This window comes from Meles meles, chromosome 6 (genome assembly GCF_922984935.1).
Source record: "Meles meles chromosome 6, mMelMel3.1 paternal haplotype, whole genome shotgun sequence".
NCBI classification, from domain to species: Eukaryota; Metazoa; Chordata; class Mammalia; order Carnivora; family Mustelidae; genus Meles; species Meles meles.
This window is the reverse complement of record NC_060071.1, coordinates 143384356-143402355: the sequence shown is the minus strand read 5'-3', so window position 1 is coordinate 143402355 and position 18000 is coordinate 143384356. Positions and strand designations below refer to the sequence as shown.

Genomic DNA, 18000 nt, shown 5'->3' with positions numbered 1-18000 from the left:
TACATTTTATGTCATTCATAGCTGGAGTTGAGAAAGAAAAACCATGTAAGGCGACATTGTTTTTATAGGAATTCTTCACAGAATCCGAGATTTGGTCTCAACTAAAGGTTTGCTTCGATCATTTGGGCATGACTATTTTGGCAACCTTACTAGAAATAGTGTGCCTGCCAAGCAAAAAAGGTTCTAGTTGAACATCTACCGATGTTTAGTTTTTCTTTTTTCAACAACAGAAATGGGGATGCACACACAATTACACTTTTCAAAAATGTCATACTAAATAGTGTTCTGTGCAAAACAAATTTTAAACAAAATGGAAACATAGTTTTTAATAAATCATTAACTTATAGGAAGTATAAGCTTCTTAAAACATGCTGAGGCTATATTATCTGTGTTATCATTTTAAGAAAAAATGAAATTACTCAGTAACTTATCTTTACCTGTATACTAATGATAACTGACATTTTTCCACAAAGGAAACTATCAATTCACATCCTTCCAAAATTAAGTGACTGAGGTTTGGAAACCTTGAAAACAGATAGCTTGATGTAATTAACAGACTTAAAACGGTCATAATTTTCAATACTGTAATAAAATAGGAAATTATTGAAGAAAAATAGAATTTTATAGACCTAAAAGCCTTACTGAAACCTCTATTTCTTTTATCAATTAATAAAGTGCATGTTGTTAACATCTAAACTGAGTAAGTGGTTCCCCAAAAGCAGAAAAGAAGCTCTTCGTTTATCCCAACCAGGTTTTTGTAATCTGAAATATCCAAACCAATTTTTACAATTACATCATAGTAATTAGAGTGATACTGCTCAGAAGTTATCTGCCACATGTAAATGTTAAACAGTTTTCCTACCACAACCCAATTTTAACAGAATATTTAGATCAAATAAAAAAATACAGGGATTTTGAGTATCCTTTTATTTTTTTTAAGCACAAATGCCCACACAAACTTTGACTTACAAGGTAGTTCTATATAGAATAAATTAAAATGTAAGTGAACTTGATATTATAAACTATGTACAATTAAAAGGAGTTTACAGGGTACATAATTATGCTTCTCACATCAGAGGACAATTATAGTTGAGGTTATCTAAAAGAAAGTGTAATACGGACATGTCCACTCATACAGAAAAGGATGGGAGGTCTCCCTGAAGATTATGCAGATGACTTTTACTCGTTATTGCACAGTGCGAATTTGTAGGGGAAAAAATAATACACTAACCCTTGGGTCCCATACAGGCAAATTAAGATTGCATTCTTCAGGCTGTTTCAATAGCACTGGATTTGGCCATTCCCTGTTTAAAAAGATTGTAGCACTTGATAAGACTATTGGATATTACCATCTAAACGTATTTTGTTAAACATATAGCATTTGTGAATGTGACCCTTCTTCATTCATTCTGCCCTCTTGATATTTATCATCTTTTACTCCTAATCTGTTGATGTTAAGACTACTTCAAATGCTTTTCCTCTAACTATGAAATCAACTTAAACAATCTGGTAGCTTTCTTAGGCTGTTAAGTCATACATCTTCTCTGACTCTCAAAGAACTGAAAAAGCACTATTTAAATTAGAAAATACTATCCCAAGACATCCGATGTGTTTACCTCAACCTTCAACAGGATAAACCCCTCCTGAAAGACAAAAGTCCTATCCTCATACTGGCTACATCCAAAGACAAGTGAGGGTGAAAAAGTTAACTCATTTCGGCAAAGGAATATGAATAATTACAGAGACGGATTGGGGAAATTTTATCTCACGACCTAAAGGTTATAACATGAATATGTGTGATGAAACTTTGTGACATCAGTAACATTGTTTTCAAGACGCATTCTACGAGTTAGCTACCTCAGTTCTTTAGCGAAGAGATTAAAAATTCGAAAATATTTGCCATCCTTCGTAGCAAGTTTAGCTTCTTAGACATATTATTTACTATGTATGTGTAGCATTACAGAAATTATGACATTCTTTAGTCAATCTCATCAAAACTGCTATGATTAAGCACTATCAGATCTGTATGTAACAGAATGTGTACTGAAAAGTGGGGCACAGTTCTATGTTATAAATCTCTAATAACTTAAATTTGTATAAAAAAACTAAAAAAGAACTATTTTTGCAGAGGGAGAAGGTACAAGGTTTGGCAGGTACTGAGTAGGAACACAGATCTCAAAGATCAATTTGATTAAAAACCAAGAAACCTAATCTTTTAGGCCAAAGCAACTAATATGAATTGGCAATCATTTTTTTAGCTTACTTTTCTTAAAAGAAATAATGATTGACAAATGTGAACATGCTGAAATGAAGAAGCTTTAAAAAACAAGCTCTCCTGGGTTAATAGCTAATCTCAAAGGGATGACAAAATTGCTATTTTTTTATACATTTGTAGTTATTCTTAAAAGCTTTGTATATACATTTTTAATATTTTACCAGAGATAAATGGGCAGCTGAAAGCAAAAAAAAATTTCCAAGAAACGACCTATATATTCAGAAGAGTCCAAAGAGTAAAAGAAGTGGTATATGTAATTTCATCCATACTTCCTAAAACTGATATAAATTCATTGGCTTTTAGCAGGCATGACGGCTAAATTTCTGGTTTAGAGGATACGGAAGCACAAAAAAAGCACCTGCCTTACTATCCTGGGAAAGCTAGGGAAAAGGATAGGAATTTAGGTTTGCCATTTTATATACAACATGATCTCCCCAAGGCTACCTAATTTTAGTATATGTGCTGCCGAAGCAAGCACCCCCCAAGGTTACCTAAATGGCTACATCATGAACTAAAATTTGTATCTGAAACCAGCTGCAGAAATGTCATAGAAATAAGACTAAACTTCAGTGTCTACAATCAATTTTATTTTAATATAATCTAAACACATACCATTTAGAAAATACCAAGAAAAATTTATGTACAAGAGTTGATGCTATTGCATTTGGATAAAGCTGGCAAGTTCTTGCTACTAGCATAGCCCAGGAAACACCACCGAGGAAACCTAATATATTGGAATAGATGTTGTGGCCTGTTGATAAGGGAAAAGCAAAAAGAAAAGTTAGTGTTGAACAACAGTTGAAACATTTTTAATAAGCTAGCCAACAAATTCTGAACTCACGTTTGGCCCACAGTTTGATAGCTCTCAGAGTTAACCTGAAGTTGTCAATGTTTGGTACTAGATGTAAAATTTCATCGGTTACCCTGCAACCTGATTAACAGGGAGTGAAAAAACAGAACATTAAATCATCAAAAGTTTAATGATAATGTTTCTTTTCAATTTTCTAAGACTGATGTCAAACTTAAATAAAAACTATTTCATTGAATCAGTAACGTTAATCGAATAAAAAGGCAAATAAAACATCTAAAACTTTAATCTCCTATCACAAATATTACTGTAAACCAAACAATCTGCCTAATCTCAAACTTTGACTGTATAATTAAAACTTCTTCCCATCCAGATATACTGACACTTAATCGACTTAAGTTTGCAAGAATTGTTCTTTGAGAACAGGGTAATAGCAATGTAAATACAATAGTGTTCAAAAGTAACCCCTTTAAACACAACAGCTGAAAAGCTAATCAAGAATGTACGATCGCAATTAATTAGGGTTATGCAGTGAAACCTAAACCACTAGTAATAGAGTACAAATGTCAGTCTTTAAATGCCCCAGGAAGAAAAGAAGTAACAGTACAAGATACTAGTAAAATAAATTACCATATACCCCTCTGCAGTCTTAACTATTAAGTAAAGCATATTTTAACTGACTCACTATGGGTAAACAGCAGGGCTACAAAAAGTTCCATTTTAAATCCGAGGCAAAACCTATTTTGTATTTGACAAAAACTGCTACTATGCAAATAGAAGTAGGTTTTAACATACCATTAAGACTTCTTATGCATCTTATATCTAAATTCTTAAGCAGACTGTCATCTCGTAAGTCCAAGTCTTCTGGAATAGTCTGCAGTGCTAATCTTGCAAACAAAATATCAATCTAAAACAAAAACAAAACTTAATATTCCGTACCCATCGGACTATTTTTAAGGCATTTCTTTAACAAAGAAAACACTTTAAATCCAGGATCTTCTCATCAACTATAAATATGACAGTGCCTCCAAAAGTCCAAAGTCCACTGATTTTTATTGAAGGTATTTTAATCAGATGTTAAAACACTGTATTATGAAAGAGAACTTGAATAAATACTTCTTATTTTAATCATGCTTACTAAGTTTAATTTACTAATAAGCTTACTAATGCATCTACTGGATATACGACATTTGTTAATGCATCTACTACCAGACTGTTTAAAATGAACTGTTTAGTTCTCTATATACATAAATTGTGAACTGATTATATATTAAAAGGTGCCCAACTATAAGGCCAACATCCTTTTATTTAGCCCAAATATACCTGCCCATAAAAAGGGGGTTCCTTGTATTTAAAAACTCACATATCCACCATTACAGTAGGTTTCCCCAACTTACTTTTGATTAAATAGAAACAAAACAAAAATAAACACTAGCTAATTTTGAAGGCTTATAGATGCAACCGACAAAACTCCTCCCCAACTCCTCACTGGGCATGGAGCCCAATGCAGGGCCCAGAACTCTTGACCCTGAGGTCAAGACCAGAACTGAGAAGAATCAGACACTTAACCAACGGAGCCAGACAGGCACCCCTCCCTTTTTTCCAAGGAAAGGTGAGAGTATGAACAAAGTATGGATTTGGTCATTATTCCTGAGGGTATGATTTCATGGTTCCAAAACTTTGGATGCTGCCAGAAATAAGCCTTTTAGAAAATCACTTTAGAAGGCAATATTTTAAAAGAGCTTACTAAGAAAAATCATTTAAAACATGCACCTACAAAACAGAAAAACAGCTATACGCTTTTATAAATAATTAACTTGTGGTATAGCAAAAATGTTCAAGTGAAACAGATTCCAAAGTTCAGTTGCTCCCCGAATTTAGACAGAAATAAAGATTATGTGCTACAAAAACACGTAACTCAAAAAGCAAGGCAACAGATATTGACATTTTAAGTCAGGATAAAATGATTTTTTAAATATTCTAATGTAAAGACATTCCCTAAAATAGTGTCATTTTTATATACAATGTATGGACAGAAAACTAACACATTAAATATTTCAAGTAACCATCTGACTTTCATCTCCATCCTGAAAAGTTCACACAATTGAGTCGGGTCTTTCACAAAAAAAAACAATCCCCCCCGCTTTTTGGTAATGTTCTTTTGAGGAAACCAGGAAACTGCCTTACCTTACACATTGTTTTATATTATTTAAACAGTGACAGCAAAATCTACCTGAACAAACCTTCATTAAATTTAACATTTTACGTCTACTTAATTAAGGTTAATCATTCAACTTTTCAGGAAGACAAAGCTGGCCATCTTTATGCAGCAATTAATTATAAGTCGCCTTTTCTGCAGAACGATGAAGGATTATTCTTCCAGTTCCCCAAATTTTACAATCTTCACTACCAGTGACCTTCCAGAACTATTATATATAATAGAAATAATGTAAGTAACTGAAGTTGCTTCACTGTCTTACAGCTTTGTTCCAAATGCCTTCACTACAAATGTGGAGAACAGCAGACAGAAATGAGTATCATCTAAAGAATCTGAACTCGTAAATCCTCCCCTACCAGAAAATATCTCAGCATACAAACTATCAGGTCAGTTTTCTTTCAACTCCTTAAATATTTAATTTAAATGAAGTCAAGGCAAAGTTCCATTTGCAAAAATATACTACTACCTTAATAAGACTAAAGTATTTAAATCTGCAAATGGAAAACCTGCTGAGTGAACAGTTTTGTAAAAGTATTTCATAGAAAATGTTTAGTTATTTCTGCCTATATTTTAGCTCTTAATTTCATGAGGCTCTTTGAGAAATGATTAAGGGGCACCTCGGTGGCTCTGTTGGTTGAACATCAGACTCTTGATCTCAGGATCCTGGGACAGAGCCCCACACTAGGCTCTGTGCTCAGCAAGGAGTCTGTCTGAGGTTCCCTCCCTCTCCTCTGCCCCTCAGAGCGTCTCTCTCATTCTCTAATAAATCTCTTTAAAAAACAAAAACAAGGGGCGCCTGGGTGGCTCAGTGGGTTAAAGGCTCTGCCTTCGGCTCAGGTCATGATCCCAGGGTCCTGGGATCGAGCCCTACATCGGGCTCTCTGCTCAGCGGGGAGCCTGCTTCCTCCTCTCTCTCTGCCTGCCTCTGCCTACTTGTGATCTCTGTCAAATAAATAAATAAAATCTTTAAAAAGAAAAACAACACACTAAAACTAGGGTGTCTGGGTGGCTCGGTCAGTTAAGCATCCAACTCTTGATTTCAGCCCACGTCAGGATCTCAGAGTCATGAGACTGAGTCCGGCGTGGAGCCACCCTAGGATTCTCGCTCTCCCTTCCCACTCCCTCTAAAAAAATGAATAAAAATTTGAAAAAATAAAAAAGACTAGACTGATTTTCTACAAAGAACAGAGTCACTTCTATAAAAAAAAACTTAATAGTATCACAGCAACTTACCAATTAAAATAATTTTTAACCTACAACAATCAACATTATACAGAGCAAGAACTATCTATTTGAATTACACCTTACCTCTATCCCATCAAAACACAGTTTGATAACTGGTACAAATGCCTCTTCAACAGCCTGTAAGAAGATTAAGGGAGTTCAGTGTCTCTGAAACTACAAATCAGACCTGTACTAGTTTTAGTTCTTTTAAGTGAATGAGGCATTTGAAATTGTTTAAACATATCAGCATAATGCCTGACACAGACTAGGTTCTCAACAACTAGCTTTAAGACACTAGGCTCTTGAATCAGATAAACCTAGGTTCAAAGCCTTGATTTCTGCCACTCAGGTGTAATTGTGGCAACACTGCTTAATATTTATTCTTTTCCCCCGATTTCCTACTCTGAACATGAGATGAAATTTATTTTAGGCTTGTAAAGAATAAAATGCAAGCATACACGTTAAGCCCTTGAAAGGATCTGGCAAACTTCAAGAGTTCAATAAATGACAGCTATACCACAAAATTTGCTCTATTTCACTAATTTTTGTAACTCCTCCCCTCTCACCCCAAACATTTACGCACTCTTAAATCTTTTACTTCTTCCTGTAATTTCAACTTATCATAGAATGAGGTGAAAAAGTCACTTCGATCAACATGTCTTGGTGCAACACACAACGCATCAATATCGGCACCTAAAAAAAATTAAGCCCATCAACCACGAATTACTATTACGATAAAATTATTTTGCATCTTATCATGGCAATACTTGATGTTGAGAATCTGCTAACATTATACTGGTGAGCCTCTAAAAATGGGCCCTTCCCCTTGAAAAACATTACTGGTCAGTATAGGAAAAACAGGATCCTAATTGACGGGGTATCTTTTTTCCTGCAGTAACCTCTCTTTGTAGTGGTCCAGGTGACCTGGGAGTCAGAGGAAGGTAACTCAGATAGGACTTTTGTGTTAAAGAGAGGGAACTATTCAAGAAGACACCCAACATTTTGATGTTACTAGTCATAGCCATATTCATTAGCAAACCGTAACAAAGTGTTTTCCCCCCCACACATTATGTGAGTAGTGCTTATAAGCCTCTATCTGGCCCCAAAATGGGGCCTACAGAATAAACTCCCAAAAGGATCACTGCCAAGAATGCAAAAAGGCATACTATGGTAAGATACTTGTTACTAATTTAGTGCTTGATAGGAGCCAAGCCTCGAGCGCATAGGGGGAACACAACAAAGATGACTTAAATTAGTAAGTGGAATCATAAAAGGGAGAGATCAATGTGGAATCAGGTCAACATAGTCATTTCCCTAGAAGACTCAATAGCTAAGGCACTACACTCTGAAGGCTGTATATTTAGCATATACATGAAAGGAAGAAACTGTATAGTGCACAGGACACATCAAAAGCAAATGCCTGGGCGCCTGGGTGGCTCAGTGGGTTGAGGCCTCTGCCTTCAGCTCGGGTCATGATCCCGGAGTCCTGGGATCGAGCCCCACATCAGGCTCTCTGCTCTGCGGGGAGCCTGCTTCCTCCTCTCTCTCTGCCTGCCTCTCTGCCTACTTGTGATCTCTCTGTCAAATAAATAAATAAAATCTTAAAAAAAAAAAAAAAAAAAAAAAAAAAAGCAAATGCCTAACTACTACTGGCACAGAGCAGTGGGAGATAGGGAGAAGGAAGGGTGCCAGGACAAAGAGAACACTATCCTGGCAGACACTTTTAACAAAGAAGCCAGTGGTTAATGGTTGAAGAATGCTAGTTCTGCCAAGAGATGGCTGGGAGAAACTGGTCATGCCTGTGTAAGCCTCAGACATCTATTTGTTACATGAGAATAAGAGAACTGAGGAATAAATGAGATAATGAAGACCAAAAGCTTACTATTAGCTCAGTGCCCAGCAAAAAAGTCCAATAAATGTTCTCTGCCATGGTAACATTTTCACTGTGTATTTATTTGTGTAAGTATAAGCATAAGCAAGAAAACTAACAGTAATCATCAACGGCTGCCGATACACTATTGTGGTCTGGTTTTTGCTCAAATGTATTTTACAACTATTAAAAAAAGCATGGGGAAAAGAAAATCCACAGGTCTTTTTAAAAGGTCTGCATCCATTTTTTTCCTGATTTCCTGACCTGATATTCTTTAGGTAGAGGAACTGATACAGAGAACAGCACAGTGTCCAAAAGAACTCTCCAATGGAAGTAAGTTCTCTCCACACTTTGCAGCACAGCAGCCACCAGCCACCATGTTACTAGTGGACACTGAAAACACGGCTACTTCCACTGAGGCACGCACTTAACTTCTTCAGCTTAAGTATAGTTGATGTTAAATGTTATGTTAGCTGCAGGTGTACAACACAGTGACTGCACAAGTCTATACACCATGCTCTGCTCACCACTCTCAAGTAGTCAGCACCTCTTACTACACAAGACTGCTCCCATACTACTGACTATATTGTCTATGCTGTACAGAACTGATTTTTTAAATTTACTTAGTACCACACTGGTCAGTGCAGGTTTAGAAGGCATCTATTTTTATCTTCTTAACTTTAGGCTCCCTGAAGTACTCTATCTTCCAAGCAAACTCACTCAAGTAACTGTGATGAATGTGTCATTATGATTTTTAAGAACTAAAAAGGGCATGCCTTCTCAAGATAATTAAAACAGTATTTACCTTTTGTATGTACTCCTAATCTGTAAGATCCAAACGTAAAAATTTTTCCTCCAACATTTTCAATTACAGATTGTGGAAGATTCTGTTAAACAAACAAGAAATGGGATAGTCTATCAGTGGAGCACAAAAGAAATTATTTCAAACAGCACTATATAATAATTTTTAAAAAACCAAGAATTCAAATTCAGTGCAAATTCATGGAGGGTAAACAAACTCTGTCAGCTCTGCCAAATACCAGGTCTTCAGGTAGAAACCAATTCTGAAATAAAAGCATATTCCAATTTTAGTGAATGTGCCTTAGTGACCCGTACCGTTTTAGAATTTTGCCACATTTCTGGAAACTGCTTTAAAGAGGACTATCGTACAGGAGAACATGTGATTCCACTGGATCAATGTTAGAAGCAGATTTTATTCATGACCAAGATGCTGCAAATATCATGAATGTTAGAATAAAACAAAAACATATTTGATGGCTTAAAAAAATTACATTCAATGATTCCACTGAATGTCCCATAGTACATTAGACATAATTTTACCATATCAAAAGTGACTTTAAAGCTAACACTGCTACATAACAGTTTAGATTTCCAAAGGCTTTGGTGGGATTACTTTGAACAGAACTAAAACTTACTGATAGTTTCTTACAGTAGAAACACCAAGAACAAGGATAAAAGCAAGCATTTAAAAATCATCTTCCCAGGACGCCTGGTTGGCTCAGCCGGTTAAGCCACTGCCTTCGGCTCAGGTCATGATCCCAGGGTCCTGAGATCGAGTCCCACATAGGGCTTCTTGTCCAGCAGGGAGTCTGTCTCTGCCTGCCACTCTGCCTGATTGTGCTCTCTCTGACAAATAAATAAATAAAATCTTAAAAAAAAAAAAAAAATCACCTTCCTGGCCCTGGTATTACTTTAAAGTACTATGGTGAGTACTTAATACCACTGGTGGTAATGATGGTACCTGTCCAAACAAAAAACAATTTTAATGTGTGCTTGGTCAATGTTTCTCTTCACTTTCTAATTCCTCAGTAACATCTTATTCAGTACCAAAACACCCATCACTCCTCCTCAAGTAACACAAATGAAGTGTTACTTCATACTACAAAAACCTTAAAAATAAATTGTAACGATTCAGGGACTCCCTTGTTTTTGGAGGGCACATTTAATAAACAATTACAGAAAAAGGACCATGTAGATATATTACATTTGTCTTCCTACATTTAGAAATCAAAAATCTCACTTGCAAAGAAGGCCCGGTTATGCAAATTAAGCCAGGAAGATGTTGCAGGAATAGGCCTACAAAGGGAGTTAGGAAGAAACTATCTGAGAACAATGATCTATGAACTTTTCTAGTAAAACAGATCTTTTGGATAAGTGAACTCTAAACTGTCCAATATAGCAGCCACTACGGTGTAAAATACATATGTAATGTGTATATAGTGAAATAAAGCTAGCTTGGCTGAGGAGCTAGAGATTTTAGTTCATTTAAACTGAAACAGTCACATGTCACTTATGGCTACGGTTATTAGCACATTTACACCTTTATATGTTTATAGCTATTTTAGTAATTTTAACCCAGAAAATTAAGATTCTTTAATTCAGGTCACAGAAAAATAAAATGCAGAATCTTTTTTTTTTTTTTTGGTCTCAGAATATTAGCAAACAAGACAACTGAGTAAAAATCAAATCTTAGGGGCACTTGGGTGGCTCAGTGGGTTAAGTCTCTGCCTTCGGCACAAGTCAAGATCTCAGGGTCCTGGGATCGAGCCCCACATCAGGCTCTCTGTGCAGCATGGGAGCCTGTTTCCCCCCTCTCTGCGCCTGCCTCTCTGCCTACTTGTGATCTGTCAAATAAATAAATAAAATCTTTTAAAAAAAATGTCAAATCTTACATAACCCCCCCCCAATACCATAAATAAATTAACTGGAACTATTAATCACTGCTTCTCAACCAGGGATGACTCCACTCCTCCAGGAACATACAGGAAATGTCTAGAGACATTTTTAGTCATCATCTGGAGAGACAGAGGGCAGGACAGTAAATCTAGTAAAAAGGGGTCAGGGATGTGTTGTGCTTAACATCTTATGATGCACATGACAGCACCCTAAAAAAGAATTATCTGCTCCCAAAATATCAACAGTGTCAACATCAAGAAATCCTGTATCAAGTCTTAAAACTAACCATCTGGAGAAGAAATTCTCTCTATAAAAGGCAGACACAAAAGATCAAAACTTTCTCTAACCAACTCACTACTAATGGTTAGGTTATAGTGGAAAGGACATTGATAAAACCCAATAGGAATAAGCACTATCATTCATCCTAACACATTTTCTTACAGGCAGTAAAACCAGCAGGAAGAACTGTATCAAGAATTACTGGTGAAAGAAACTTACTGAAGTAAATACCTGAAACAAACTATCCATGAGGCAGTATTCATATTTCACAATAAATAAATCTAAGTTTTGGCTCTGTCTACTTGACTATGGCTTTAAGCTTAAACATTTAAAAAATGCCATTAAAACAAAGCTGTATTTCCGGGGATGGCTGGGTGGCTCAGTCGGTTAAGCTGATGCCTTAGGCTCAGGTCATGTCCCAGAGTCCTGGAAGGAGTCCCGCATCCGGCTCCTTGCTCAGCAGGGAGCCTGCTTCTCTCTCCCCACGACTGCTTGTGCGCACTCTCTGACAAATAAATAAATAAAATCTTTTTTAAAAAAAGGGGTGCCTGGGTGGCTCAGTGGGTTAAGCCGCTGCCTTCGGCTCAGGTCATGATCTCTGGGTCCTGGGATCGAGTCCCGCATGGGGCTCTCTGCTCAGCAGGGAGCCTGCTTCCCTCTCTCTCTCTCTCTGCCTGCCTCTCTGCCTACTTGTGATCTCTCTGTCAAATAAATAAATAAAATCTTTAAAAAAAAAAAAAACTTTTAAAAAAAAACAAAACTTGTATTTCCTACAGAAGCTTAAGAATACACTAAGTTCAATAAATGAATAAAAAATACTTTAACTTGGACATCTGCTCAGCTCAAAAAAACCTTCCTTTATAAAATCTCATTCATAGGGCGCCTGCTGGCACAATTGGTTAATGATCCAACTTTTGATTTCAGCTCAGGTCATGATCTCAGGGACCTGGGATCAAGCCCCACATCCAGGCTCCGAGGGAGTATGCCCAAGATTCTCTCTGCACGCCCCCCCAAATCTTTAAAAATAAATAAAAAACAAAATCTCGTTCATATCAGGAATTCTATCAGTGAGAAACTGTGTAATACATGGAGTCCCCGTTTAGAACCCTCTCACTGCTGAAATTTTAATCAGTTGCTTAAAAATATATATATGCTGGGGGCACCTGGGTGGCTCAGTGGGTTAAAGCCTCTGCCTTCGGCTCAGGTCATGATCCCAGGGTCCTAGGATCGAGCCCCACATTGGTCTCTCTGCTCCGCAGGGAGCCTGCTTCCTCCTCTCTCTCTGCCTGCCTCTCTGCCTAGTTGTGATTTCTGTCAAATAAATAAAATATTAAAAAAAAAATATATATATATATATATATATATGCTGTTTCAAGAAAACAATATTATATGGACGCCAGGGTGGCTCAGTTGTTAGGCATTTGCCTTCCGTTCAGGTCATGATCCCAGGGTCCTACGATCAGGCCCCATATAGGGCTCCCTGCTCAGCAGGAAGCCTGCTTCTCCCTCTCCCACTCCCCCTGCTTGTGTTCCCTCTCTCACTGTCTCTGTCAAATAAATAAATATATAAAAATCTTTTTTAAAAAAAGGTATAAATTTGACTAAAATCGAAAGACTTTCTTCTGAATTAAACCCCATCTCAAGTTTTCTTCAATCCCTGGTTCTCTTTCCATCAATTTTTCAAGATGTATTATAGATTAAATATGCATTTTGTACTGCCTGGGAAAATTACCACTATGTAAGCAATTTTTTTTAATGTAAACTCTACCCCCAACATGGGACTCACAACCCCAAGATCAAGAGCTGCACCCTCAACAGACTAAGCCAGCCAGATGTCCCTATGCAGTTTTTAAAAATGGGTCAAATGAATTCCATACACAGCTCTAAGAATGCATTTCCTTTACCAGAAGCCCAGTCATGGATTCATCAACTGTATGTATGATTTTTCGCAATAAAATTTTAGGAACTCAGAGAATATTATAAAAAACTAAGGAGATACTGAGTTTGAGAGTTTAGTATCTGCAAACCTAAAAATTGTTCAATGTCATAGGTTGCTTAAAAGGTAACAAGATTCTCAAATATTTAATAGACATTTTTAATGCACCTCTTCGGGCAATATCTATTATTTCTCTGAAGCATAAGTAATTATGGAGTTTCAGCTTGAAATACTTCAACAAAAAAGAATTTTAAAATCACTGAATTCAGTTCAGATTTTCCTGCTTTCAAAATAATTAGAAACAATCTAATTCTGGTATCAAATAGTCTAAAACGGACTATGCATTAAAGACTCTAAATTCACTTTAATAAGAACAGCTTAAGACTGCTGCTGCTCAGTTGGCAAATCATTTCATATACAAGTAAGTCACCTTACCTTGCTTTCACTGATTTCTCGTATCCACTCTTTTACCAGGTTATTTAATTTTCCCAAAATTAAAATCCTGTTGATAGAGCAAATATCAATCAAATATCAAGTTGTTTCATTACTAATTAAAATGAAAATCAGTTTTCAATAGGTGGATCCCTAAATTTCAACCAGTTTTTAAGTTATCAGAAAGTATACAGTAGTTTACTACAGGCACTGTTACACTGGGTAAGACATTCTTTTAGCTGAGTAAGAATTTTCCTTCTGACAATTCTGTACTGTAATAACTAAAAGCATCAAAAATCAAAAGGGAATAAAATTCACTGTAGGAAAAAAGTTTCTAAGCTTTGCTCTTGTACAAGACAGATTTCAGGGAATATTCTGACTGAGTTTACTGAGGTGCCTGGGTGGCTCAGTGGGTTAAGCCTCTGCCTTCAGCTCAGATCATGGTCCCACAGTCCTGGGATCGAGCCCAGGCATCAGGCTCTCTGTTGAGCAGGGAGCCTGCTTCCCCCTCTCTCTCCGCCTGCTTCTCTACTTGTGATCTCTCGCTCTGTCAAATAAAATAAAATCTTAAAAAAAACTAGTTTATTACACTGATGAAAAATTATAAATTAAAAGAAAAATATGTATGTGTGTATTCACCTGCGCTGCAGTTCCTCTTCCTCTTCAAAAACCCCAAAGGGCTTCAGAGTCTCAATCAGTTTCTGTGTAAGCAGGCAGTCCGTCTCCTTGGGGGCTGCTAAGCTGATAGGAGAGGTGATGCCATAGTGCTTCTGGGGCGGCTGTGTTTGTTGTGATCCCTGCGTTGTAACTGGACTACAAACAAAAATAGATAAAATTATTGCTGAAGAATTTCTATAATTTGAAACAAACCATTTGACTAGAAAAACTGCTTTAATAAAATGCATTTCTAAACACAGTTGGTTCCCTGCCATACTCAAAAAGATTCCTTTCAAAAGACATCTTAGAACAAAAAGTAACCAACCAAAAGCAAGTGACCAAAGAAAAAAACTGTCTCTCTTCCCACTCCAAGGACTTTTTTATCTGTCATTAACTAAATACCTAAATAAGCTGTAAGAATCCAGATCAAATACACTGGCAGAGAAAACACAATCTAGAATATGGTGAACTGAGAAATTACTTCTTGAAGAGGAGCCATAATATGTTGTATTGTTATTTCTAAAGCAATGATAAACACACTACAATTAAAAATTAAAAAAAAAAACAAACACACACACACTATTGAAATAAGTCAATCGGAGAAAGACAACTATCATATGATCTCCCTGATATGAGAAAGTGGAGATGCAACATGGGGGGTTTGGAGGGTAGGAAAAGAATAAATGAAACAAGATGGGATCGGGAGGGAGACAAACCATAACTGACTCAATCTCACAAAACCAACTGAGGGTTGCTGGGGGGAAGGGGATCGGGAGAGGGGGGTAGGGTTATGGACATTGGGGAGGGTATGTGCTATGGTAAGTGCTGTGAAGTGAGTAAACCTGGCGATTCACAGACCTGTACCCCTGGGGATAAAAATACATTATATGTTTAAAAAAATAATAAATTTTTAAAAAAACACATACTATTTAACCAATACAAGAGACTCCCCACAAACAGAATCTAGTATCTGACTCACAGTGAAAAAAATTATAAAATACAGGGCAAATAACAAAGATAACTTGCGGAATGGGGGGCACTGTAATCACACACTTAAACTTATTACACATTTCTGGTGAGAGACTGGCATTTAACAGTGATGCTAATCTAGAAGTAGTTTTCCCCCACTTTTAGAGAAATTCCAGATTTTTTTTTTTACAATCAATGCGATTTTACTGTAACTAGTTAAATACAAAAAGGCATGGCATGCTTGAAACGCTTTAGGAAATTAGACTCGAGTATTTTTCGATGAAACTCATTCTTGTCTCTTATTCTCCGTCAAAATAATTGTAAGTCAATGGACAAGAGCTCTATAGATAAGTAGCACAATTATTATTTAAAAACTAACAAGTCAAATACCATACAAAATAAGGAACAGGCTAGGAACCTATTTCTCCCGTATGTGTTCCTTAAAAAATTAAGGTGTTGGGGCGCCTGGGTGGCTCAGTGGATTAAGCCGCTGCCTTCGGCTCAGGTCATGATCTCAGGGTCCTGGGATCGAGCCCCACATCGGGCTCTCTGCTCCGCAGGGAGCCTGCTTCCTCCTCTCTCTCTGCCTGCCTCTCTGCCTACTTGTGATCTCTCTCTCTGTCAAATAAATAAATAAATAAATAAATCTTAAAAAAAAAAAATTAAGGTGTTTGTTTTATATACACACACACCCCCCTACTTTTCTTTCCAAGTTCTAAGTGTGTAATTTTTTTTATACTGAAGAGAAAAAAAAATTGAAGTGCAATAATCTACTTAAGCAATAATATGCCAAATGCAAGAATCTTATGCATGGAAGTCCCATTATGCATTTAATACCTACCCGCTGAATTCTAGTCTATACAGTGACTGCTGGACAGTGTTCTGTATTTTGTCTTTTGATATCAACACAGAACTAAGAATGCCAAGAAACTCATGCTGCTTGTTTCTAAGTTAGCCATTGGTCTGTATATTCTCCAGTCAATGTTTCCTTGTCTAGTTATGCACTCTCTCAATTTTAATCCAGGTTTTGTAGTAACATTTACTAAATAAATATGTCAGATATATTTTCTGTTGCAGCAATTAATTCAGTTTAGATCCTTCCTCCTACTTCTGTAACCTAAACTACAAAGCTATACAAAGGCTATTTTAATTCCCAGAGCTGGGAGTCCACATGAGCATCAAGCACCGTCTCGGACTAAATATCTTACATTAATGCTCTATTTTTCAAATTTATGTAGCATTTTCTATGATCAAAATGTACAAATTAATCTAAGTGTAAATGCATTCATGTCTTGGTTAGTACATATTGTCAATAAAGTTACCATCAGGTTCCATAAAAGTGATATCAAAAAGGTAGTTATTGGGGTGCCTGGGTGGCTCAGTGGATTAAGCCGCTGCCTTTGGCTCAGGTCATGATCTCAGGGTCCTAGGATCCAGCCCCGCATTGGGCTCTCTGCTCCCCAGGGAGCCTGCTTCCTCCTCTCTGCCTGCCTCTCTGCCTACTTGTGATCTCGGTCTGTCAAATAAATAAATAAAATCTTTAAAGAAAAAGGTAGTTCTTGGGTGCCTGGGTGCCTTAGCCTTCAGCTCAGGTCATGATCCTGAAATCCCGGGATCCCACATCCTGCTCCCTGCTCTTCGGGGAATCTGCTACTCCTGCTGACCTCTCTCCTCTCATGCACTCTCTCTCTCATTCTTTCTCTCTAATAAATAAAATCTTTTGGGGGGGGGGGGTAGCCCACAGGGCGCCTGCATGGCTCAGCTGGTTAAGCCTCTGCCTTCGGCTCAGGTCATGATCCCAGGGTCCTGGGATCCAGCTCCGCATGGCACTGGGCTCCCCGCTCAGCAGGGAGCTTGCTTCTCCCTTCTCCCTCTCCGTGCCGCTACAGCTGCTTGTGCTCTCTATAATAAATAAAATCTCAAAAAAAAAAAGTAGCCCTCAAAACTGCCTAACCATTTGAGAATTCTCCACACCATACATACTGATTTCAGATATAGCAGGTATTAAATGAAAACAGCACACTTACCACATATCCCAAAGTGATTATATTCTCTCATATTTTTTCACTGCTTCATATGAGTTTCTCCAAGTAAACTAAAACCCTTCGTGACTACCACAGGATTATGAATACCTTAATAAATGATTTTAACATGAGTAGAGCCAGAAATGAAAACAAATACAAGTTCATTCTAGCTAGACTTGGTTCAAGCAAGGCGAGATTTCAAGTCAAGTGTGAACTGGATTTGTTTTCATAACTTCAGGTAATAACTTCAGGTAAAATAATTCACTCTAGTGGAATGTTTTTTGTTTTGAGCAAGTACCACGTTTCTCTACATTCAATCCTCTCTGAAGAGGTTATATCTATTACTAATTGAGTTGGGTCATCAACAAAATAGGAGTACTCACTCTCTGTGAGGTTAAGGCTCAGTTCTCTTTCCCAGTTTTTCTTTCTCAAATATTCAGGTTTTTCACTGTCACACAAAATAACAATGCTTGGAAAGGTCCTATCTACTTCAAAAATATCACCAGAATATTAGGATACCTTACCGACTCTCATTTCTAAATCCACACCAAGTCTGCTCACCCTAATTTGAAAAATACGTTGATTTCTAGGAGTTTCCACATTAACCTTTT

At 37.0% G+C, this 18000-nt stretch overlaps 1 protein-coding gene across 6 annotated transcripts in view; it reads right to left on the bottom strand.

The window, feature by feature from the left end:
- Positions 1-18000, bottom strand: part of PAPOLA (poly(A) polymerase alpha) — a 58913-nt gene that overhangs the window by 28098 nt on the left and 12815 nt on the right. For all 6 annotated transcript variants that reach the window (XM_046009282.1, XM_046009286.1, XM_046009284.1 and 3 more), the window contains exons 2-10: positions 14379-14552; positions 13743-13809; positions 9201-9282; positions 7109-7218; positions 6610-6663; positions 3879-3990; positions 3117-3206; positions 2888-3026; positions 1232-1304 (exon numbers count right to left, since the gene is read on the bottom strand). In XM_046009282.1, coding sequence (XP_045865238.1) covers positions 1232-1304; positions 2888-3026; positions 3117-3206; positions 3879-3990; positions 6610-6663; positions 7109-7218; positions 9201-9282; positions 13743-13809; positions 14379-14552 — 901 coding nt within the window. The remainder of the gene's footprint in view (positions 1-1231; positions 1305-2887; positions 3027-3116; positions 3207-3878; positions 3991-6609; positions 6664-7108; positions 7219-9200; positions 9283-13742; positions 13810-14378; positions 14553-18000) is intronic.